Raw genomic sequence first — 26273 nt, forward strand, 5'->3', positions numbered from 1 at the left:
ATAAATAATGAAGTACATTTATACAACAGTTTCATGTTCTTAGGACATTTTAAAGTGTTTCTTGGCTAATTACTTTGTTTTGAAGTGTAAATCGGAGCTAGTCATTGGCTGTCGTGGTTGTGCTTTCGGTTGCCTAGTCACTTAACTTCTCTTCCTGCATCTTTACATCTCTGATCTCAAAATGCTTTGAATTTTGTACTCCTCTAACATAATTTGGGAGGTTTTTTCTGTGGGGATGTAGTTACTGTTATCATCACAGTTTTAAGGTAGAAAACATAACAGCAATTAGCACGCAAGAAAAATTCAAACACAGTTTAATATCAACTAATTCCGAAAGCACCCAGCGGCAGAAAATATCATTTTAAAAGCTCAGCATGGATTCCGATAGGTTAAAGATTCTGTTGAAACAACAGAACTCTTCGAAGAATTAATGGAAAGAATAGACAAGTAATGCAGTTGATGTCATATAACTTGGACTTCAATAAGACCTTCAATCAGGTACCGCTGATAACCTCATAACAAGATAAGGGAGTATGATTTGGGGAAGAAAAGGCTGAAAAGCACACTGCCTTTGGATAAGCCTTGGCCTAGTGTTGTCATCGCTCGACTATTAATCCAGAGACCAAGGTATTGTTCTGGGGATCTGGGTTCAAATTCCACCATGGCAGATGGTGAAATTTGAATTCAATAAGAACCTGGAATTAAAAGTTTAAGAAGTCTTAACTGCCCTCTGGGGAATTAGGGATGGGCAATAAATGCTAGCCTAGCCAGTGATGCCCTCAGCCCATGAATAAATTTTAAAAATCCTTTGTCTCTGTCTTTCTTCATCTAATTGATCCCCTATAGGACATTTGATCCACTTGACCCACTTCATACTCCAAAATAAGATTCATATTTGTTTAACCACAAATATGCTCATTAATAAATTTGTCGTAAACACACTTTATAACTTCTTCCCTCATTTTGCAAATTCTTTTAAAAATACAAACTGAGCATTGGGGTTTCTTTGTAGTGGTATAGTGTCCTGAAGTAGTAAAATTATGTGAATAATTCTTACAGGTCTCTGCAGGTGAAACTTAGGAGCAAAGTGCACAATTCTGATCTTCAATTTATAAAAGAATGCCATAGAAGCACTAAAGTCAGTTCAAAACAACAGTGTTACCAGTATTGTGAAATTACAGCAATCAGCAACAGTAGAAAAGAGAAAATTGGAGATGACCATGTGATAGAAGTCTTTGGAATTTTGTATGGATTAGACAGGGCAGATGCTGAGAAAGTGTTTCAGTTTATGGGAGAATCCAAAGCTAGCACGTATATGTCCAACATAATTTCTTTCTCTGTTGATTTTTTTTTAAGTAAGAGAATTTTTTTCACTCACATCATGACTAGAAGATGCCACTAGCTGTCACAGGAAATGGTTGAATAAAATAGCTTTGCAGTTTAAAAATAAGGGGTAGGCCAATTAGAACAGAGTTGAGGAAAAACTTCTTTACCCAGACAGTGGTGGATATATGGATGGCTCTGCCCCAGAAGGCAGTGGAGGCCAACTCTCTGGATACTTTGAAGAAAGAGATGGATAGAGCTCTTAAAGATAGTGGAATCAAGGGTTATGGGGATAAGGCAGGAACAGGATACTGATTGTGGATGATCAGCCATGATCATAATGAATGGTGGTGCTGGTTCAAAGGGCCGAATGGCCTACTCCTGCACCTATTGTCTATTATCTATTGTCATTCAAAAGCAAGATGACAATTTTTTTTTCTGGTGGTGTTATAGGAACTACGTTACAAACACTATCAATCCTGCAGAAAAGACTGGAACTGCTTTGTGACTGAAGGATATTCTGATAGTGAAAATGGTCTAGAGCCTTCAGTGTCTTCAGTTTCTACAGAGCTGTGCAAAACACCTGATGGAGTACAGAAGCCTCATGTTAAATTGTTCAGTTTTGGTCAATCGTTTAAAAAAGTAAAAAAGAAATTCCGTGGCAATGTGTATGTGCCTTTGCCTTCTAATTCAAGATCCGCTACAAGTATCCGATCAGTTTCAAACTCGGAGCTGTTGTTACCCAGTGAAAAATTGTTTGATGTGGGAGATATAAAGCAAAAACACGACCCTGTTCCTCCTTCATCAGTTCAGTCTGAAACTATCTCAAACATCACAAGTACTGTCGACAGTCTGCCAACAGCAGCGGTAGCGGCATCTCTTGCAGTTACTTTGAGTTCATGTACAACAGTGACGAGCTCTGACAAAACAGATGAACGTCAGCAAAAGCCATTTACCTCCCATGCTCTTGGTTTTACTGCATCTAAGTGCTTCAGCTCACCATCTGAACAAAAAAAATCCAGTATTTCAAAAGCTGGTGTAAGATTCCTTAACCGCACAGTCACCTCTGGAAGTTCACCATCATTCAGTGGGTTTATGTTTGGAAATACCCTAGCCAACAAATCAGAGGATCAGCAAACACTGCCAATATCAACAGGCTTCTCGTTTGAGAAGCTTAATTCATGCTCTGCTACAAGTAATTCAACCAGTAGTTCAACTTCTGTGTTTCACAGTAAAACTACATGTGAGTCAACTGGTAAACAGATGAAGCATCAAAATGGCCAGACAAGCAGCAATGCATCATCTACTTGCATTAGTAAAGTGCTTACGGATTCAGTTGGAACATCATCCTCTTTTCACTTCGGGAAGGGGAAAGAACAGTGTTCACAAGAAAACTCACCAAAACCTAATTCGTTTGGTACTTCGGGACCCTTGAATGATCAAGTCAAGCCAGTGACGACATTTTCCTTCTTCAACTCTGGAACTGAAACATCAGGTTTTTCATTCAAAACTTGTCCCAGTATAACATCAACAACCAAATCAAGTGAATTTTTAAGAAACCCAGAAAGTTTAGCTTGTCTCACAGGTTCATCTGTTGGAAGAGATGTAACTAGCCCATTTAAATTTTCACAAGTACCCAGAAGTGATGTTCCAACTTTTTATCAAAAGCAACCTTTGTCAACTACAAGCAGATCCACTACACCAAGTTTTGATTTTAAATTAGCAAATTCTAGTATTGTCACGCCTGCTTCATCTTTATTCACTTCACCATCATCAAGTTCCTCAATTCCAAACCCAGCACTGAATGAACAAAGCCTTGTGACATCTCAAAGTGGTGTTGGGCCTTTGAAACATGTTGCTAGTTCTGCTGAAAAATCCTCTGTTTTCTCCAGGACCAATTCAATTGTCTCTGATTCTGTGGTTTTTCTACCTGTCTTCGATCAAGAACCCATTTCCACAATCACTAAGCAGCAGACCACTGCAACATTAGACAGTATTACTATTGTGAAGAAACTTTCAACCTCAGGATTGTCAATAAATGCTGAACCACTTGCTTTAAGAAACTGTAAAGGTTTAACTCCAATCACGCCTCCAGTTATTGCAAGTGATGTACCTGACCTCTTCGCACTTACCCAAGTGTCCGTGAACGATGTTCCAAATTTGAATGAAAAGCCATTTCTGTCAACTGTAAGCAGGTCAAAATCACCAAGCTTCGATTTTAAGCTAGAAAATCCAGGTACAGTCGTGTCTGCTTCATCTTTGCTTGCTTCAACATCAATTGTTTCAAACTCCTCTAATTCCTCGTCATTATCAATTCCAGTTGCACAAAACATGCTGCCAACTCAAAACAGCATAAAGCCATTGCAACTTTTTGCTAGTTGTGCTGAAATGTCTTCAGTTTGCTCCAGGGCAAATTCAATTGGCTCTAATGCTGTAACATTTACAACTAATTTCAATCTAGGTTGCACACCAACAGTCAGTCAGCAGCAGAGCACTGTTAGGGCAGCTGATGTCAAAATGAATGAAATACAAACATCAGAGGCATCAATATATGCTGAATCATCTACGCTTAATGGAGCACATTCATTTAGTTTGAATTGTGAGGATCCATCACTAGTAGTAAATCAGCAGAGTTCTGATAAAGTGTCAACAGATAATAGCGTTGAAACCCACAAACTGAAAGAAACTTTGCTGGCTGAAACGTTAACTTCTCAACCTGAAATATTTCACAGGATCGAATCTGCTAGCTCTGGCTGTGTGGATTTTGCAACAGGTTTCAACAGAGTGCTCCCTTCAATCAGTCAGCAACAAAATCAAGTTGCATTCATTGATGATTCAGCTATCAAAACCTGCAAAACAAAAACATTTGAAGTTCCTGAATGTATGCAACAATCGGTAATTGGGAAAATCGCAGTTCCTCTCTCGCAACTTAGTAATGCAACACCTAACTTTGAAAATCCTTTGGAGAGATGTAATAGTGATATAGATGAAGAAGGCAAAAAGCCTGTAATTTTCAGTGATCAAGGCTGCAATGTTTCTGAAAACCAAGGTCATTCTAATAATCACCAGAGTTCTGCAGTCGCCAGTGAGATAGAACATCCAGATAGCTTAACTGCTAAAGAGAGCCCTTCTCTTATTAGAAAGGGATGGACAAATATAGAAACACTAAATTTGTCACACACAGGAGATTCTGCATGTATTCCACAACCTGTTGCATCTAATGCTGGTAGTTTTGCAGAAGCTAATAATGATAATGCACAAGAAGATAACCAGAGAACAGCAAGAGATTTGTCACTTTTCACTGTTGATTCTCTCGTGTTTTGCCCAATATTTAAATTTGGTGCAGGTAGTGATTTCCAATTCACACTGGGTGCAAGTAAGCTAACAAGTTCTACAGGACAGCAAGAGAAGAATGAGGGTGATTGTAAAACTGCACACAAACCAATATTCCCATTCCCTCCACCAGTTAATCATCCAGCTGCTATCCCAGATGCAGAAAATGTTCTGTTTTCTAATAGAGGAAAGCTGTACTGCTTTGAAAGGACGTCCTTACAGTGGAAGGAGCGAGCATTTGGAGAAATCAGAGTTTTAGAACATAAAATAACAAAATTGTCAAGATTCGTAATGTGGAACGCCACTAATAAATGTTGCGCCAATCACTGGATCACAAGAGACTTGGAACTGAAGCATGCGAAAACCAGTAATCATATCTGGACTTGGCATGCATTGGATTATTCCGAGAATAAGCAGGTCCTTTTAGAGTTTGCCGTACACTTTAAACTAAAAGAAAGGGCTGAGATGTTCAGACAAGTCATTGAGAGAGTGCAGAGCTCAACTGAGATCGCTCGGGTAACAGAAAAACATTTGTGCAGTTCTGCAGAAATTAAAAGGAATGATCAGAATAGAAATGATGGTCCTGCTTCACTTGTTAGTGTATCCGAATTGGAAAAAGGAGGAAAGTTTCTACGAGGTAAATCTCTTGATTTTACTTTTGTTATGAATCCTTCTACACTGCATAGTACTTATCTGCAAACAGCTGCTCAAATAAACTGCTGAAATATGTTTCAGTTAAAAAAAGTTAGTGAAATGTCTGTCCACATTAGTAGTGTTTTTAACAGCTGTAGACATCCAATGTTTTTAAGCAGCAGTACAAGTCGTATTTGATTTTCTAAAATAATTGTGTAATCTAGAATTTGTAACAGCCTAAATATCTGGTGTTCTGATAAGTTTTTGGGATCAAATGTAAAAAAACCCTTTTTTAAAAAATATTTTTCCCATTAATTTTCTGCCCTTACCTACTTCATCCTGCACTGGATTCCATTCTGGAAAGCAGTTCCACAGAATTTTGTCATCTTATGGCATGTTGTTCTTGAACCACTGCCTCCACAGAATGTATAAACAAACAGTTTGACTGTGAAATGTTCATTCTAATCTCACTCAGTTTTTTTTTTCTGTTGATGGATTACTTTCATCTTAGTCAATCACAAAAAAATCTTACAATCCAAAAAATAATTTAAAATTGCATTGATGTTTTGAGGGATTCGTCTGAGGAAATGATACCGTAAACAGCTCACATTGGCTTTCAGTTGAGAGGACAGTTATTTTGGTATGTTAAAGTTGATGGCACACCTTCATCTGCTTCATTCGAAGTTATGCTAAACTTGTCTAACTTGTCTTTATGATTCATTTGGTTAAATTGTATGGCGGCTGGAGCTGATTCCATTTATTCCATAGTGCTAAAGTAAATGGGCTCTGCCTGTTGTGAGGCACTTAATGATTACACTTCATTTTCTTTTCATTAGTGGGATGTAACTGGAGCTGGTTGGGCCAGCATTTATTGTCCATCCCTGGTTGTCCTTGAGAAGGAATGAATGAGCTACCTTCTTGAAGCACTGCAATCCATTTGGCATCAGTACCCACACAAATGCTGTATGGGATAGAGTCGCAGAATTTTGATCCAGCAACACTGAAGGAATAGCAATGTATTTCCAAGTTAGGATGCTGAATGGCATGGAGGAGAACTCGCAGGTGTTGGTGTTCCCATATAGCTGCTGCTTGTCCTTCTCAGTGGTAGTGATCTTGGGTTTGGAAGGTGCTGTTTTAGAAGGATTGGTGAATTTCGGCAGTGCATCTAGTAATGCATTTGCAACTATTGTGCGTCAAAAACAGAGGGAGTGGATGTGGTGCTATTCAAGTGGGTGGTTGCGTCCAGAATGCTGTCAAACCTCCGAGTGTTGCTGAAGCTGCACTCATCCAGGCAAGTGGGGAGTATTGCATCACAGTCCTGACTTGTGCCTTTCAGATGCTTGGCAGGCTTCGGGGAGTTGGAAGTAAGGATTCCTTACCTGTGACCTGCTTTTGTAACAATCTGTATTCAGTTTCTGGTCAATGGTGTACCCCAGAACATTGATAGTGGAGGATTCAGCAATAGTAATGCAGTGAATGTCAAGGGCTATGATTAAATTCTGTTTTGTTGAAATGTTCACCCCCTGACACTTGTTACTCATCAGCCCAAACCTGGATATTGGCCAGGCCACGCTGCAGTTGTATCTAGACTGCTTCAGGTATTTGAAGAGCCACCAATGTTGTTCAACATTGTGCAATCATCAGTGAATATTCCAACTACTGACCTTGTGATGGGGGGATAGTCATTGATAAAGCAGCTGAAGATTATTGGACCTAGGACCCTACCCTGATGAACTCCTACAGACCTGTCCTGTCATAACTTTGAAATTAATTTTCTATTCCGTCATCCCTGTTTGATCTGTGTTTTAAGTCTAGCTGTGGTTTCTTGAAACTGTCTGAGTGCTGTTACTGTCATCCTCTATAATAAAACAAAGGACTGCATATGCTGGAGATCTGAAACAAAATTGTTATTACTGCCAAAACTCAGCAGGCCTGGCAGCATTTGTGGGAAGAAAGTAGGGTTAATGTTTCGAGTCCAGTGACAGTTCATGAGAACCCATGGTGTATCTGGACAGGATTGGAGTAAATTTTGGGTTTTGTGACAAAAACACTGCTCGAGAGAGAGAGAGAGAGAGAGAGAGAGAGAGAGAGAGGCGGGGACAGGAAAATTTTAAATAACAGGAAGTGCTAGAAATACTCAACAGGCCAGACATCATCTGTGCAGAGAGAAGCCAAGTTAATTTGCCATTTTGTTTTCACATCTCTGCCATCATAGTCAATTAAGGGTGAGAAGCCTGCAGTGTGGAGGGAATAGTCACCAACTAGTTATTCTCCCTGAATTGGCCAGTTAATAGCCAGAGGCCAGGCCCGCTCCCCAATTAAGGAGAATAAACAGATTTTCAAAGCTGTTGTGCCAGTTGGAAATAGGGGGCCTTGCAGTAATGAAGAAGCAGTAGCAGACGGTTCTTTGTAGGGGGAAAAAATCGCCATTTTCAACAACTTTTAAATTTAAACATAGCCTCAGCATTGGGCCAGCAAACTGCCATGGAACCTCTCAACAAAGTGGCCTGTGACTGCAGCTGAAGTAGGCAAGGTGGACTACAATGCCACTGGGAGGCCGCTTCCAGGAATTTAGCCTGATCCTTAATGCCTCCAGCATTTCTGGTTGATGAACTTTGCTAAAAGGTTCATCAGCATGAACCGTTAACTGTTTCTGTCACCAAGATGCTGCCTGATGTGCTGAGTATTTCCCCAGTATTTTCCTTTTAGATTTTTTTATAACACATTTTCTGCTTGCTTTTACAGGGATTGAAGAACAGGCAGAAGATGGAGATGATGATGTGGTGATGCTGAGTGAGGTCACACCAACTTCAGAGCAGAGGGCTCTTGCCTTGGAACTGTTTCTTCCACCAACTTTCTTCTGTTACAAGAACAGGCCAGGTTACCAAAGCAGTGATGATGAAGGTGTGATTTTAAATAACATTGTACTGCTGCATTATTGTGCAGTTTGTAAATATAGGGTTTAGAAAGAGACTAAAATAAACTGGCCATGACTTCATGATATTATAATAATTCATCATATAGTTGCTTCAACTTAAAAATACGAAGAAAATTGTACCTGGAGTAAAAGAAATCCATAGTGCTGTACTCTACATACAGTAAAATTTCAGTTATCTAGCTCTATTGAAGCTGAAATGTTGCACTCAGCATAGTATTTCCAACATCAACCCCAATAAGCATGAGCGTCTAGCCACTAGGAGACTATATCAATAATGAACGGTAACCAAGCACACTCATAACAGCAAGACAATCCTCAACAGGTTATTATGAGGTTAAATATCAGCACAGCTAAAAGCAATTGATGCTCATTCTATATGATCACTTGCTTTTGCAGTATTCTTTCAGCTATGCTTTTAATTTCCAAGGCCAAAAGCTACATTTTCTACCCCTCTGTTGGGTTTATTTTCAGAAGTATGGAGATTTACGGATGCAGACAAAATAGGATGAATGCCTAACCCATTCTCATTAATCAGGCACTGAGTAGGCTCTGAAACTGGCAGTCTGACCATCCTATTGAAATGTTATGCTTCCTGGGCCTCAATGCTGTGGGTGGCCAAGTGAAAATGGTAAGGTTATTGCTCATAGAGTTATGCAGCATGGAAATAGACCCTTTGACCCAACCAGCCCATGCCAAACATAATGCAAACTAAAATAGTCCCACCTACCATCTCCTGGCCCATATCCCTCCAAGCATTTTCTATTCACATATGCAGAAACATGTCTTTAAACGTTCTAAATATACCAGCATCCACTACTTTCTCAGGAAGTTCACCTGCTCCAAAATTTGCCTTTTTTAAAAAAATCTCTTACCTCTCACATTAAAAATGTTCCCCATGGTGTTGAAATCACCAATCCTAGGAAAAAGAGCTAACGGTAGTAGTCTAACTATACCTCTCATTATTTTATAAACTTCTATCAGGTCACCTCTCAACCTCCTGTGCTCCAGTGAAAAATGTCCTAGCCTATCCAGCCTTTCTTTATAACTCAAACCTTCCATACTCAGGAACATTCTGGTGAATCTCCTCTGAACCATCTCATGCTAGATAATATCCTTCCCTTAACTGGGCAACCAGAACTGGACACAGTATTCCAGAAAAGGCTTCACCAAAGTCCTGTACAACCTCAGCATGACTTCCCAACTCCTACACTCAAAGGACTGAGCATTGAAGGCAAGCATGCCAAACAACTTTTAAACCACCCTGTCTATATGTGACGCAAATGTCAAAGAAGTATGTACCTGCACCCCGAACACTGCTCAAAAGTAATATCGTTAATTATATAAGCCCTACTCTTGTTTGAAGGACCAAAATGCAATAACTCACATTTGCCTAGGTTGAACTCCATCTGCCACTTTCAGCCCATTGACCCATTTGATCACAATCTCTTCGTAATCTTAGAAAACCTCTTTTACAGTCTGCTGTGCCACCAATTTTGGTGTTGTCTGCAAACTTACTAACGATACCATCTATATTCTCATTCAAATCATTTATATAAATGGCAAACAAAAGAGACACAGAACTAATCCTGTGGAACAATGCTGGTCGCAGGCCTCCAGCCTGAAAAGCAACCTTCCACCATTACTTTCTGTCTGCTACAGTTAGCCAGTTATGTATCCATTTGGCAAGCTCTCCCTGAATCCCATGTGACCTAACCTTACCAGTAAGTCTATCATGCGGAACCTTATCAAAGACTTTAATAAAATCCAAATTAACAATGTCTCTAAGGTTTTGGAGTAGATCTGCAGCTTGGGTTGTGGGTGTTGAGGTTGGTTGGCTCGCTGAGCCGGTTTGTTCTGCAGACATTTCTTTACTGTGCTTGGTAACATCTTCAGTGCAGCTCTGATAAAGCATCAGTGTGTTTTCCCGCCTGGTTTTTAAACTTTGGGGTCCGTTGTGATGGATTGCCTCACTTCGGGTTTCCTCCATTATGGAATGTATACAGGGTCGAGTTCAATGAGTTTATTAATAGCATGCTTCGTGAAGTGCCATGCTTCCAGGAATTCTCGTGCTTGTCTCTGACTAGCCTGTCCCGGGATCTTGGTGTTGTCCCAGTCAAAGTCGTGGTTCTCCTTGTCTATGTGGATTGAGATGAGTGAGTATTGGTTGTGTCTTTTTGTAGCCAGTTGGTGCTCATGTACTCTTGTTGTTAGTTTCCTTCCTGTTTGTCCAATATAGTGTTTCTCACAGTCTCTGCTGGGAATCTTGTAGATGACGTTGGTCCTGTCCATGGCAGGGAGTGCGTCTTTAGTTCGGGTGAGTACTTGTCTTAGGGTGGATGTGGGCTTGTGTGCCACTCTGATTCCCAGCAGTCATAGAAGTCTTATGGTGAGTCTGACGTGTTCCTGATGTAGGGCAGTCTGATGAGTCTGTAGGGCATATAGAATCTTTCTGATGCTGTTCCCATAGGCATATCCTGACCAAGTTCTTTGGATATCCACTATCCTTAAACACTTGTAATCACTTCCAATGATTTACCCACAACCAAAGTCGAACTCTCAGTTCGGTATTTCTCCAGTTTCTCCTTACGACCTTTCTTAAACTAAGGTACAATATTAGCTATCCTGTAGTCATCAGGCACTTCACCCATAGTTATAGATGATGCAAATATTTCTGCAATTTGTAATTTCTTCTCTTTAGTTCCCACAGTGTTCTGGGATACATTAGATTATGTCCTGGAGATTCATCCTCCTTTATATTCTCTTAAGACCTCCCAAATGCCCTCTTCTGTAATAAGAACTGTTTCTAAAACATCAAAATTTATTTCTCTGCATTCTCTCAACTCTTTCTTTCTCCACAGTAAGAACTGACTCAATATTCATTTAATATCTCTCCCATCTCCTGGGGCTCACACAAACAAAGAAACTTCCTTGTTCCTTAAGAGGCCCTACCCTCTCTCTCGCTAGTACCCCCTTGCTTTGAATGTGTATGTAGAATCTCTTTGGATTATCCTTAGCCTTATCTGTCAATGCTATCTCATATCCCTTCTTTGCCTTCCTGATTTCTCTCTTGAGAATGCCCCATACACTTTATATAGATTAAAAGATTGAATTGAACCAAGTTGTCTATATCTAAAATAATATTTTCTTTTATTCTTGACCAGAACCTCAGTACCTTCATTCATCCATTGTTCCTTAATCTTCCCAGCCTTACCCTTCACTCTAACAGGAACATCATGCCACGTTCTTTGACAAATTTTTAAAGTGCAGAGATTGATGGAGAATATCATCTGAAGCTGATCTACATGCACTGGGACACCGAACTAACTCCCACCCAAGAAGATAATATCCGCCCTCCCTCACCACATGGACCTTAGAACCTCCACCAAGTGCCACATTTGGGGTTTCATTGGGCTGTCTTCTTGAGGCAGGTTTTAGTCTGTTTCACCAAATTGTCCACTGCCCGACCTGTTGAACAATCAGGTTGTTAGCAACCTCAGAGGCTGAGACTTGCTTCCACTGAGGGGGTGAAAGTTACACTCTGTATCAGTTTAGCCCCTCCATGGCGCACCATATAAGGCAGGCTTCTTCTTGGCCTGCAAGATGGCCATTGATGTTTCCATTTCCAGATTTGGAGTGAGGGAGCCATCACTGCACCTCCATCCTCCCATACCCAACAAGAAAGTATTTTTGCCCTCGTGTATCACCCTGGGCCAATTAATTACTGACAGAATTCAAATGATTGAATAGTACATCGTTAATGTCAAAGTTAATATTACTTCTATCAGTTGACATTCTTGGTTTACTGGCATGTTCTTGATATGTGATGGATTTTACTGTGATGAGATGTATGTGTTGTTTCCGTGTTTATTTATGAAGAATGGCGTTTTGTTGATTCTGAAGGTCTACATACTGAATTATACACCAGCACAACTGAGGTTTTATTTTAGTAATAGCTTTAGTATTCTTCCACATGCCCTCTGTGCCCTGCTCTTCACCACCCCCACCCCCCAAACACACGCGCATACATTCTTGAAAATGCAGAACTGAAGCACATTTGAGCAACAATACTGTCTTTTTTTAAAATTCATTCATCATGGGCAGAAATGTATTTTGTATAAATTGATTAGATTAGACTCTGTACGGTGTGGAAACAGGCCCTTCAGCCCAACAAGTCCACACTGCCCCTTGCAGCATCCCACCCAGACCCATCCCCCTATATCCCACACACCCCTGAACACTACGGACAATTTAGCATAGCCAATCCACCTGGCCTGCACATCTTTGGACTGTGGGAGGAAACCGGGGCACCCAGAGGAAACCCACGCAGATACGGGGAGAATGTCCAAACTCCACACAGACAGTCGCCCGAGTCTGGAATCGAACCTGGGTCCCTGGTGCTGTGAGGCTGCAGGGCTAACCACTGAGCCACCATGCCGCCCCAAACGTTGCACCATCATTTCAATGAATGTTGGCAATTTCAGGATTAACAACATTTATGTCTTCATTTTGTTCTTCTCCAGAGGACAGTTTTGAGACAGCAGTGAAGAAGCTTTACCCAAACTACAATACATTAGTTTAATACCTTCTCCTGGTAAGTCTCGGCTGCTTTTCACTTAAAAAGTCATCAGAACTTCCCGTCTCATCTTCTGGCTTTAATTATGTATCTTCTCCTCTTTTATTCTGTACTTCTTTACTTCTTTCACAGTGTCATAATGATGAGTGACATTCTCCCAAAGATTCATAAACAATGACATTGAAACAAATATGGTATTATTGTTAACTTTGTGGCTTAATAGAATGCATGTTGTCCACCTTAAACGTACAGTCTACTTACTCATTCAGCGAACTCATTCATTATGTTTTAGAAACATATAAGAATGCTGACTTTGACTTAGATTAAACTGTGTAATTGAACACAGTATATGTTAGTAATGGTCCTACTAATTGTCCGGTGTCCGGTCAATTTTGTCATGCCATTTGAGAACTGGTCTATGAACATATGAAGAGAAGGAACAATGAAGCTCATCAGTCCTCATCCTCCAATACTGTCCTCCCAATTACCTACTGGAAGTTCCTACCAGAAAGAGGAAATGCTGTGCCAAATTCAGGAAAAGCTATGAAAAAAATTGCTCAGTGACCTCTAAGAATGAAACAAGTCCCAGCAGTCCTTGGCTGCAGAATATCTATTATACATGTCCCCTAATATGCCATGATGCTCTTAGCATCATATGTTTCTATGCAGATGAAAAGACCATTTTTATGTATCTAGAAGCTGAAGAGTTTTTATGCCTCTCTTGGGATTGAATTTTTCTTCCTGAGTCAGGTGCAACTCAGACCTTGGCATTAACATCCCAGGTGGGCTGATTTTTTTGCTAGATGTTGGCATGTATTCACGGGCGTCACATCCATCAATGCAAGAAACAGTGCAGAGGCAGCCACAGGGACTGACAGTGCCAAGGCTGTTGTGTGAATGGCCTAGCTTGGTGTTCTGGGAAGTTGTCTCAGCTCTTTAAAAAAGGAAACAAAAGACAGCCTTCTAGTCCTCGCCAACATGGGCCTTTATTGCTCCAATGCCAACCCATGACACCCCCACAGACTCATCATTTATACTTAATATCCCTCTGCCAATTTATCCACCATGGAAAGGCCTTAAGAGCCGTGCTGAGATTAAACACAACAAAGATCTAAACTCCATTTGGATCTAAATGCACATTAATGCCTTTGCAGTTTGAAAAAAACTCATTGATTGAAAGCCCATTCACAATATTGAAATTACTCAAATGGCTTAATCCCTCATAAACTGTAGTACTGTATTCATAGCTCCACATCAAAGACTGTATACCCACCTGAAACTGTTAATCAAACCATGAACACACATGTATCCCAATGTGATAATGATTAGGTTTTGAATCCATCATGGGGCACTGATTCAATAATTATTGTTTTCAGGGTTGTATCAATAGGCAGAGTGAAATAGCAAGCACTTTAAACTCTGAACTTATTTTTAGTTAAAAGGCAGACACTTAAATGGCTTGACATCTTAACAGTTTTTATATGCTTAACAATTACAAAGAGTTTATCAAATTTTTACATGCCTCCACCTCTACATTTAACAATCCAAAGCATTCCGAAGGAACACCTTACCTCTTCTAGAAGAGTCACTGGACCTATTGGAAGGGTTCTGCACCTCTCTAAACTAATACCTTCCCTCTCCAAATAAATATGTAAAACCCTAATGTCATATTTTGAAGATGCACTAACCAAAAAAAAAGGGCCAGTTTGTAGATTGATTTCCATTGTTTCCACAAGTTTGCATCTTAGTTGAAGACCTCTCTCAAGTGTTACTCTTTCTGACCCAGTTTTATTTATTTATGTTCTTAATTTTCAAAAATTTGCATTTCTTTGGTGTTTGTGACCAAATTTGGCTTGATCACAGCAAGTACTGTCATTTCCCTCTCCCAAAATGATCACAGTCTTATTCTGGACAGCAGAGATAGTAAGCCACCATGGCTTTCTCTTGTCACCAGCAGCCAGTTGCTTAAATTCTTTCTTCCCTGTTTCACATTCACCTACATGACAAGTGCACAGAGATCATGGACGCAACGATTGAGGCTGTTCATTCGGCTGATAGTGTTGATGTTTTACTTCATCTTATCTCTGAACGCGGTTTGTTTAGATCTTCTGTCTGATCTTTTCACATGCCCTCACCAGGCCAAGCAGCTCATGAACCAGTTGACTGACAATGACTTAGATAACAAAGTGCGGAGCTGGATGAACACAGCAGGCCAAGCAGCATCTCAGGACCCTTCCTGAAACGTCACCTTTTGTGCTCCTGAGATGCTGCTTGGCCTGCTGTGTTCATCCAGCTTCACACTTTGTTATCTTGGATTCTCCAGCATCTGCAGTTCCCATTATCTCTGATAAACTGACAATGACTTGTTTTTTTTAAACTCTGCTTGAATGACTGCTTTTGTAGATAAATACATAGAACAGAGCCAACAGAACTTAATGTATACTTGTGTACTTAAATTTGTCTCTTTTCTTTCAGTGCCTTGAATTGAATTTGAAGAGTGCCAAGGATACTTCCAAGTACTGAGTGGATCAAAGTTGTGTTTACTTTTGTACTATTCATAAATTAAAGTATTTCTCATTTGTCTGTATAGACTGTAAATTATTATTTCTCAATTTTTTGCTTTATCAGTTGATATGATAAAATGTTGATTTTTCTACAACTGGATTCTCTCATTACTCATGCAGTGGTACCATGTGCTAACTTTAGTTTTAAAGCTTTTGAAATGAATTAGTTTTATATATTAACATAAAAGATCGTATGTCCAACAAGTGTTTCTGTAGAAGTTTGAGACTGGAGTCTTGTTCTCTTCAGCTTGAGCATTAGTTATTGGGCGTCCCTAGGCTTTGGAGCAGATCATAGTGCACTTTCCAGCGTGGATTACTGAATACCAATCTGAAGCAGAAAACATGCCTGATCTTCTCTTCCCCTTCATCCTGATATCACCAGAGGTTAATTATGGAGCCTCATCATTGCCCATGCTAAGGCCATCCTGATATATATGATTCAGTATCGCTCTGGCTTATTAGGAGGATTGTTAACACTCTGTTTTCACTGGTGTTAGCTTTTTGTGGAATTAAATGTGTACACTCTCCTTTGTGGTATTCTGGGAACAAATTATTGAATTCAGGGTAAATAAAGGCTCAGGCAAAATTCAGTGCTAGTCAGTAACAGAACATTAGTACTGCAGAAAGCATTTCATTCTAATCATGATTAACATTGGAAAGGAATTTTACCAGTCCTGACTTATACAAATTTATGCTAAAACTTTCCTTAGTTTGATATCAAACAAGCACAATCTTAAACAGATTTTATAAAAAGAAGTGTGATGAAAGACAACATTTATCGGAGGCTAAGGTTAAAGTAAGAGGAGCAGGATCCAACATTACATGATCGAGATGAACTTCATTGCATGTTTGGAAATGAAAAGGTAAAGTACGATCTCATTGCTCAGCTATGTCTGATTTAACTTGGGAGTTTTAGGAAAATTGAATAAAGTTCTAGTTTTGAGAAGCAGGGTTGAAAATGTTAGTTGCACCTCCTGGGCCTGACAAGAGATTATAAGATTATTTATTGTATCAAAACCAGATGTGATAAAAAAAATTTTTTAAAAAAGGTGGAACAAATTTGATCAAATAATCAATTACTAATATATCTACTGTACATATTTATGGTTCATGTGATTTGCAAGAACATATTTCGGTTCTTGTGGCAACTCAATTCTGGGTTAATATCTGCAATATTTCTACTTTAATATTACGACTTGTCAGAATTGGTTCAGAATACTCTGGTCTGACCCATCTGACTGACAATATTTAGTAAAGTGATTTTTTGTTCTTAGAAATTATTTTATTGATCTTTGACAAGAGTCAAAATCAAATAGAAGTCCCAACCCTGTATGGGGAACAGTCATCCACCAGTCATTATTCCTTAATTAGCAAATTAGTAACCAGAAAGCATGTTCATTTTCTGATTAAGGAAGGCAGGTATGATCTTGAAGGTAGAGGACAAATACATGGTCTTCAGTTTACATTTTTCAGAAAAAAGTGCCCCTCCAGTTCCATCTCTGAACAGAAATCAGAGCTGCCCAATTACCAGATCCCCTTCACAGGGCTGACTGTGCCTGAAAACTGAGCACAGAGTATTCAACTACTTCACTTGTGTCCTTCAGGGAAGGGAATCGCTCTAGATTAAATTCTAATCCATATTATTTGAACACACCGTGTAATCCTCTCATATATTGCTCTTTTGGAAATAAGTATTGTTAATTTCTCAGTAACACATAAATATTTAGCTTGAGAATGAAAACTTTATACAAACTACACTTATATAAATCCCTTCCCTTGACCATAATCACACAAAATTGACATTGAACCAAAGAAGGAAGCATTAGAACAGATGACCAACCCCTGGTCAGAAACCGGTTTTAATGAGCACCAGAAAAGAGAAGTCCAGTGAAGAATTTCAGAACTTGGGGCTTGCTGAGTACACAGCGACCAATGCTATGGCACAGTAAGTCCGGGATGCTCAATAAGTCAGAATTGGAGATACAGAACCTATGTAAAGAATCCATTTAATAGATATTTGCATGTGTAAGGCTTGTTCTTAGCTTTGGAACACAATTCCAACAGTGACAATACTTCCAGGAAATATTCCTGGGAATTGAGGTACATTGAGACAAACATGCCAGTCAGACAAGTTCAGTCATGGGGGCGATCTGATATCATCATATAAATGTGCATTGAGGGGCCCAGTTTGACACATCAGACTGGATCTTCCTCCACTGTGCTCCATATCTGACATGTCAGTAGAAACAGGTAAATACGATATTGATGCCTCAGATATCCAAGCAATGAGACAGGTATTTCTATAAATGAAAGTGCTTTTCCCCTTCATTGATTGATTTTATATTAACACTTACAGAGTTTGACTTTTGCTGTATCTCAGGGATGTTTTGGTTGAGGGAAAGTAACTTTAGCAAATTATTTCATCCTTGTATGTTTAATTTTTAATGCACTTACAACTCCTCAGGCAGAATTTTAGTTACTGTGCTAACTGCAGAAATGTGTGGTAAGATTGCAAGGCTACTTCATGATTGTTACTTTAGGATGATAAATTATTTTATATCTTAAAAGCAAAGGTTTTATTTGTATTTGTGTTGAGTGCCATCTGGGTTGGTGCACATACTGGCTGTATTATTAGCACAGGCAATATCATTGATGCAGTTTCATATATTTTATGTTATCATTTGAATTTGTGATACTTTACTGTAATAAAGAAATTTGGAAAAGAAGGTTCATATTTGCAGTAATTATTGCATGTTGCACTGTTTCCTTTAGTGATTCTGTTCTTACTATTGAAACACTGCAGGAAGTATAGCCATGAATATGATGTCATCCATCCAGTTAATTCAGATGAATTATGATTTCCATTTGAGTTTAGTGTTATAGACCTGGGGTGAGGAGGGACGTATGACCTTTGGGTCTTCATAACCTAGGTAACTCAGTTCTACTCTGTGATTTGTTGTCCTGGTGAAGGAACTGACCCTATTTGTCTACATATTTAAATGTAAGATAGATGTCTGGATCCTGCTCAGAATGCAGTCATTAAAAATTCCTTGCGCTGAATTTTGCTAAAAGTTGGTTAAGTGTCAATTTTAGGGAGTTACAGGGAGGGTTTCTCTCTGTGCTCTGGCGCGTTATCTCAGTCCTTATGCTGCTCACCTCATTATGAATTCTGCAATGTCTTTAAGGGTGCCCTGCAAAACTACCTTGATCTCACCAGCAGCAGAAATACTCTACTGCAGGCACCATATTTAGAGCCTGGCTTTGTGCCAGGTCAGTCATAGCAGCCATGAATAACCCTTCATAGTACATGTAGTGGGAGAGAATTGAAAAGTTTCCAAAGGTGCATAAATGGCAGGGCACAGAATCTCTGATCGATTCCATCAGATCTGCCTGATTTACTATCCTTGCAACTGTAGCTATAAGAATCAAGTCTCACATACTATCTGACCTTAGTATTAGCACCCTATCTAAGTGCTACTCTTTCCCTAATGCTCAATATAGCATAACATACCATCTTACTGTTTACTGTAGGAGTATTGCATACTGGAAAACACTAACTTTCATTGAATAACAGGAAAAACAAACAAAAAAAAAATTCAAAAACAGGCTGATTACCTTTGAAGCAACAATCAATTTACAGTCTATGAATCAGCATTTCAACAAGCTCAGAAACAATAAGAGGTTTCAATTCAATCCTGTCTGGCCTGTTGTACCTGCCTTGCTAATATCATGCACTGCCAACACCCCCCCGCAACTCCTTAATGTCCACTTTTTTCCTGAAACGCTGCCACTCTCTCAGCTCTTCATCTTCCATCACTCGCCTCCTTTCTGCTCCAATTGTGCAGAGCACAGCATGCAAAGATTATGTGGCACAATCTTTATCCAGTACTGCAAGCACCTATCTCACAGAAACTTCAAGAATCAGAACCTCAGGTTTAATGTCTCATTCGTGATGGCCCTGGTGAAAAAATGGGCTACATTGTACCTAAGCTTAGCCTCTGTCCGGTTTGTGTCTAGAAGTCATCAGCCATGATTGCAGAGGGTCGCCCTTGTCTCCTATTTGCCCCATCTTTATAAGGCATTCAGCCCTTGAAAGGGAGCTGGAATATGAGCGTTCTTAAGAATATAGGTATCCTAGTAGCTCCCACAGTAAATGGCACTACCTTCTAAAATGTAGTCCTAATGACTAGAGATGACATATACATTGATGGAATGGAACCCCTTTTCTGTTGAAGTCTGTCCCAGCATGTTATGGATCTCCTAATAACGATGAGTATAAAGTGTCAGCTTACTGTCTGTGCTGCAGCATTGACCCCATCATAGGGAAACACCATAAAGCAATATGGATCTAAAATAAATTACATTGGAAAAGTCTTGATATATTTGAGGATTCAGAGATCATACACAGTTCCCCAGTCAATAAATGGAAGAAGCTAATTGTACAAAAGACTATTGCAGCTTTCACCCTGACAGACACTTGAGCAGGATGACCTTCAGGTAGCAGGTCCTGCTGTAGCAGATGACATTGTTCTGTGACAGTGTTCTGGGACATTCTTATTCCATGGCAGCAATGTATCTTGCACATCTGAAGGAAAAGGCATTCAGGATTCTGGGCCTCATGTATCATCTCCTACAGGGACCTTCTGCTGCAGTTTCTTCATGTGAAGGCTGTTTGGTAGCTTTTGGATATAGCTGCTGGTCTTGGACATGCTAATGCATCAGTTCATCCACAATTTCTCTGCGCCTTTGTTGCACTTTGGCAAAGTGAGGAAACCCCTGGCTGTGGGTCATCCCCAGTTTCCTAAAGCGCAATATTGCTGTGGGTCTGGAATCACATGTAGGTCAGCTAAGGACAACCATTTAAAGCAGATGCCTTTTTCTGACAGCCAACAACAGTTTCATGTTCATATTAGACTTCTAATTCCAGACTTTTCTCCCACCTCCGCCCACCATACCCCAGAGCTGCTGAAATTCACCTGAGATCATTCATTTCCATTTTTAATCATAATTGGCTTTGACTCAAATGTGAGATAACTTTAATTACCATTCTGCTTTTTTTCCCATAAAAGCCTATAATTTTAATAAATACCATATTTCTTTTTTAAAAGTGTTCTCACGCCCACCAACTCCTCTTCAAGCCCTCTGTTAATGACGTTCATTTTTTAAATTTACTCAACAAACTTTCTTTAGGATTTAAACAAAATAGTATTCAATCATGGAACCTCAAGACTAATGGTCACGTAAGTATACAAGGGAGAAACAAGAGAATAAAAGGAAAATGTTACAATTACAATCAGAGATATTGACAAAGTTCACATGAATTAGAGTCCAGTAAGTCAGCCTCCAATGAGGTCTTACAGTTGTTGGGTCTGGCAGAAATCTTTTTCATGGAGTCCAGAGAAGGCAAAGCAATATAAACCTCTTGCACTGGGAAGTTAGTTCACTTTTCAAGTGAAGTATGGGATTCTTTCCATTGCTCAGACTTTGAGAAAGATTGAGGCTGGAGGAGGATTGTAGTTAAGCCTGGAGCTGCTTTTTTGTTAATTGTACTGTGAAAAATGAAAGTAGACTGAGAAAATAAATCAAAGTTGCAAACATAAAGCTGTTCCGAAAAAGCGGTGTTTGCTGACACCCACAACTGCAGGCAACTACTGATTGCCGCTAAATTGGGAGCACGTATGTTCATTAATCCAAACAATTTACCATCACACAGAATTTATTTGTGATGTCATACACAAATGGAGAACTTTTGTAATAGGTTCAGCGGTGGGGAGAGCAAACATTAGATTGAGGATGGAGGGGAGTCCCCTGGGGTGAGGGGGGATGACAGCGCAGAAACCAGGTGAGTGACAAGGGGGCCACACAATTTAAATGGGTGCATAGCATGCAATGCTTGTGGCAGCAAACACAGAAGGTGGCTTTGATACTATTCATCAAAAAAAGTGTATTTTAGGAGATAACGAGAGAGACCATTAGCACCATCTCATACATAATATGTTTGAATTGTTTCCTTAGTTATGGCTGGCTGAGCATATTCATCACATCCACAGTTCCTTCGTGCTGATTTGACTGGAAAGTCTATACAATGCAAGGAATGTGATCTTCCAGGAGTATTATGTACGGTTTTGTCACCTGATTTCTACTATGAATGTCCCAGAAATTGTGGTCAACTGGCATCACATGATCAGTGCCAGCCACAGGCCAGTGCAGGGAGGTGAGGCCTCAAGGTTTGAAGCCTGGCATGGTCTAGAGACTTGTCCTGGTGCAATGTGGAGATTTGGTGCTGGCACAGACTGAGGCAAAATGTCTTTCATTTTTTTTAAAAGAGAACATTGTTTTCTAAAGTAAAAACAATTCGGGATTTCTCTTAAGTTTTCAGGATGTAACATTCATCTGGCAGTTGGGGAATAAATGAGTTCTGCTTTTTTTTAAACATGTTCAAGAAGAGGAAAAATGTAAAGAGGCATTTCTTTATTCATTCCCTCATTCACACTCAACGCACAGCTAGCAAATGCCCATTCAGATGGTCTGCACTTGGGATGGGGTGCCAGCCATGAGAGTGATTTTTAGGTTAAATGGCTGCAAGAGCCAAATAAAGCATAATCACAATCACTAGCTCCATCCCTGCCTCTATGACCTGTCCGCTTCCTCTCCACCTATCTGCTCCTTTATCCACATTCCATCCGCCTCTCTATTTATTTCAGAATCCCCTACCCCTCCCCCATTTCTGAAGAAGGGCCCAGACCCGAAATGTCAGCTTTCCTGCTCCTCTGATGCTGCTTGGCCTGCAGTGTTCATCCAGTTCTACACCTTGTTATCTCATAACCACTTAGCATTGGCTGCCCTCTACTTTTCCAAAGATTGTAGTCTGTCCATAACAACATCTGCCTTTGTCCCTGTAGCAAACAAAGATTAGAAAATGCATCTGAGATAATAGGAGATTCAAGACTGTTCTAGTATTCTAACTTGCCTTCACCTCTATCTTTAGTTCTAAATTTCAAGCTTTTCTTATTTATTTCATATCAACTTAAATTGCTTCTCGGACTGTAAGTCTTGACGCTTCACAGAATTTTTTTTTTCAAAATACCATTTGTGAGCTATTTTAATTTTCCATATCATAGGTAGAATGAATTAAAGTACTAAAATTTGAAAATGGCAGTGATACAAAAGAAAGGTAATGTTCTAATGCAGTACTGCCTATTTGTAAAACTATATCTATTGATGTGCTTATCACAAGCTCTTCAGAATCTAACCAGTAGAATGAAGAGATCAGCCAATCAATATAGGTTAATATTCCATTCACAAGTTCCTGTGTGGTTAGCTGCCATTGAGAACTCATTCTGCCAGCTTGTAATATTAACCAAGACTCTGTTCATAACCTTTACACAATAAAGTAGCAAACATCGAAATGGACTAAATGCGCCATTGCAGAAACTGGAAACACCAGCTGTCCACAAATCAAAAGCAGAATCACTTGTCCTCTCAATGTCATTCATCTTACTTTAATAGTCTTTGGGGTGGTAACATGGGAGAAACAGTAATTGGATTGGTAAAACACGCTTTTTTGCTGCTTTGTGTGTGTTAAGACTTTAATATTAAATAAATATTTCATCTAAAGTAATTTCCAGTTCTCACACTCATGAGGATGCGTTCTAATGTCATTGTACAATCCAGACACAACTTGGTCCCAAGCATTCAGATTGGAGGGGTTACAGTGAGGATGCATTTACATCTAGTACTGATTCTATAGCTTGGAAATTAAGCACAAATTACATGGTTGTTCCTCAAGTTTTCTATTGTTATGTTCCCCTAAATGATTCCTCTCGTTTCACTTCACTACTTCCCACTTCACAGCATACATTGCAGTCACCTCAATTTAAATTATGTTCATAGAATAACAATCAATAATAGCACTGTTCCACTGTTTTTCATAATTAATAGCGAACATAACTGAGCTCAATATTTCATATGGTGTCAGCATTTAGCACACTCTAGATATGTGTATCTTCCACTTTTACCATAGATTATTTGGATGCTTTTAAATTCTCTCTGGGAACAGGAGCATCACTGGCAAGGTCAGCATTTGATGCCCTCCAAATGGTGGTGATAAGTTGCTTTCTTCTGTTGCTCAGCCTGTCAACGTAGCCTTAGTTCTGTTAGCAGATCATATCTTTCCAAAATGCAGCACCTCACATTTACCTAAATAACTCCATCTGCCACTCCTCAGCCCATTAGCCCATCTGATCAAGATCCCGTTGTACTCTGTGGTAGCCTGCTTCGTTGTCCATAACACCACCAATTTTGGTGATCTGAAAACTTACTAACCATACCTTATGTTTACATCCAAATCATTTGTAAAAATGATAAAAAGCAGTGGACCCAGCACCAATCTTTGTGGCACACCACTGGTAACAGACCTCCAGACTGAAAAACAACCCTCCACCACCATTCTGGATTCCACCTTTGAGCTAGTTCTTTATCCAAATTCTTAGTTCTCCCTCTATTCCAGTGATCTAACCTTGCTAATCTGTCTACGATGAGGGACCTTGTCAAATGCCTTACTGAAGTCCATATGGATCACATACACTGCTCTCCGCTCATCCTCTTCATTACTCCAAAAAACTCAAATCAAGCTAGTGAAACACAACTTCCCACGCGCAAAACTATGCTGACTATCCCTACCTTTCCAAATACATTTGAATCCTGTCCCTCAAGACTCTCTCCAACAAATTGCACACCACTCCAATGTCAGGTTGACCATAGTTCTCTGGCTTTACTTTACCACCTTTCTTAAATAGTGGCACCACCTTAGTCAACATACAGTCTTCCAGCACCCCACCTGTGGCTACTGATGATATAAATATCTCAGCAAGGGTCCCAGCAATCACTTCCTGACTTCCCCATGGAGTTCTAGCATACACCTGTTCAGGTTCCAGGGATTTATCCACCATTATGCATTTTAAGATATCCAGCACAATCTCCTCTGTAATATGTATATTTTTCAAGAGGACGATACTGATTTCCCCACATTCTATTCCACATCCATCTCCACAGTAAACACTGACTGATCTTTAGGCGACTGTATTATCTCCCCAGTTACCCTTTTGTCCCTAATGTCTTTGTAGAATCTCTTTGGATTCACCTTAAATCTGATTTGTCAAAGCTATTTCATGTCCCCTTTTTTGCCTCCCTGACTTCCCTCAAGTATACTCCTACTGCCTTTTATACCCTTCTAGTAAACCACTATCTCTGCTGTCTATACCCAATATATGCTTCCACTTCTTTCTTGATCAAAACTTCAATTTCTCTAGTCATCCAGCATTCCCTACACCTACGCCGTCTTGCCCATAACCCCAACACACTCTCCCTGGACACATGATCTCATTTTTGAAAGCTTCCAATTTTCCAGCCATCCCTTTACCTGCATACATTCGTCCCGATCAACTTTTGAAAGCTCTTGTCGATTTATATCAAAATTGGCCTTCCTACATTTTAGAACGTTGACTATTTAGATCCAATCTATCCTTTTCTATCATTATTTTCAAAGTAATAGGATTGTGGTCACTGGCTCAAAAGTGCTCCCCCACTGACACCTCAGTCACCCACTCTACCTTATTTTCCAAGAGTAGGTCAAGTTTTGCACTTTCTCTAGTAGTTACATCCACATACAAAATGAGAAAATTTTCTTGTAGGCACTTAACTTCCTCTCCATCCAAGCCTTTAACACTACAGCAGTGCCAGTCTGTTTCAAAAGTTAAAATCCCCTACTATGACCACCCTGTTATTCTTACAAGTAACAGAGATCTCTTTACAAATTTGTTTCCCAATTTCCTGCTGACTATTGGAGTGATCTACAGTACAACCCCAATAAGATGATTGGTCATTCCTTATTTCTCAGTTCCACCCAAATAACTTCCCTGAACATATTTCCAGGAATATCCTCCCTAAATACAGCCATAATGTTACGCCTAATCAAAAATGCCACTCTCTCTCCTCTCCCACCCCACTTTTGATCCTTTCTATAGCAGCTATACCTTGGAACATTTTGCTGCCAGTCCTGTTCATCACTTAGCCATTTCTCTAATTGTTATGATATACCAAGTCCCATGTTCCTAACCATGCCCGCAGTTAATCTGCCTTACCTGTTAGGCCTCTTGTATCAAAAGAAATGCAGTTTAATTTATCAGCCATACCTCATTCTCTACTTTGTTCCTGCCTGCCCTGTCTGTTTGACTTACTCCTTTTCTCCCCCAACTGCATCGGTTTCTTTCCTCACTATCTCCCTGACTCTCCCCCCCACCCCCCACCCACCCTCCTACTGGTCCCTCTCCTCTGAGAATATTCTGCTCCCTCTCCAAGAAATCTTTGATCCTTGCTCCATGGAGGCAAGACACCATTCTGATGTCTCGCTGTCAGTCATAGAATCATCTGTCTGTACCTTTGACTAGAGAGAGAGTCCCCAATCACAATCGATTGCTTGCAGCCTGGCATACTCTTGTTAGACTACAGCTAGTCTTGGTACCAGAAGCCTAGCTCTCAATGCTACATTCCCCTGACAGTCCATCACATTCTACATTTTCCAAAACAGCACACTTGTTTGAGGTGGGGATAGCCACTAGAGACTCCTGCATTACCTGCCTCTCTGTTTTTAAGTTTTTTTCCAAATACTAAACATATCTTTGCTCAACTATTGCAATCAGCCTTTTTTTGCCTGAATTAATGATATATGTAATTCTATTGCAAACACCCGCATGATCGGTTGTGGTAAAGCTCACAGACATATCTCAAGCTCATGGATCTAAATTAGGCTGAAATGAAATGGAATTGCCTTAAATCGAGTTAGCAACACCCAAATTGCAATAGTGAATGGTGTCAAGTGAATCTGATATTGGAGTCAGTGGAGAGTTAC

General features: G+C 39.8%; 1 protein-coding gene across 2 annotated transcripts in view; it reads left to right on the top strand.

Moving 5' to 3' along the window:
• Positions 1-18017, top strand: part of LOC125455312 (streptococcal hemagglutinin-like) — a 34082-nt gene extending 16065 nt beyond the window's left edge. For both annotated transcript variants that reach the window (XM_048537085.2, XM_048537094.2), the window contains 4 exons: positions 1777-5293; positions 8035-8193; positions 12748-12818; positions 15276-18017. In XM_048537085.2, coding sequence (XP_048393042.2) covers positions 1777-5293; positions 8035-8193; positions 12748-12806 — 3735 coding nt within the window. In that variant the 3' untranslated portion in view covers positions 12807-12818; positions 15276-18017. The remainder of the gene's footprint in view (positions 1-1776; positions 5294-8034; positions 8194-12747; positions 12819-15275) is intronic.
• The last annotated feature ends 8256 nt before the right edge of the window (positions 18018-26273 follow it).

This window comes from Stegostoma tigrinum, chromosome 1 (assembly GCF_030684315.1).
Source record: "Stegostoma tigrinum isolate sSteTig4 chromosome 1, sSteTig4.hap1, whole genome shotgun sequence".
Taxonomy (NCBI): Eukaryota; Metazoa; Chordata; class Chondrichthyes; order Orectolobiformes; family Stegostomatidae; genus Stegostoma; species Stegostoma tigrinum.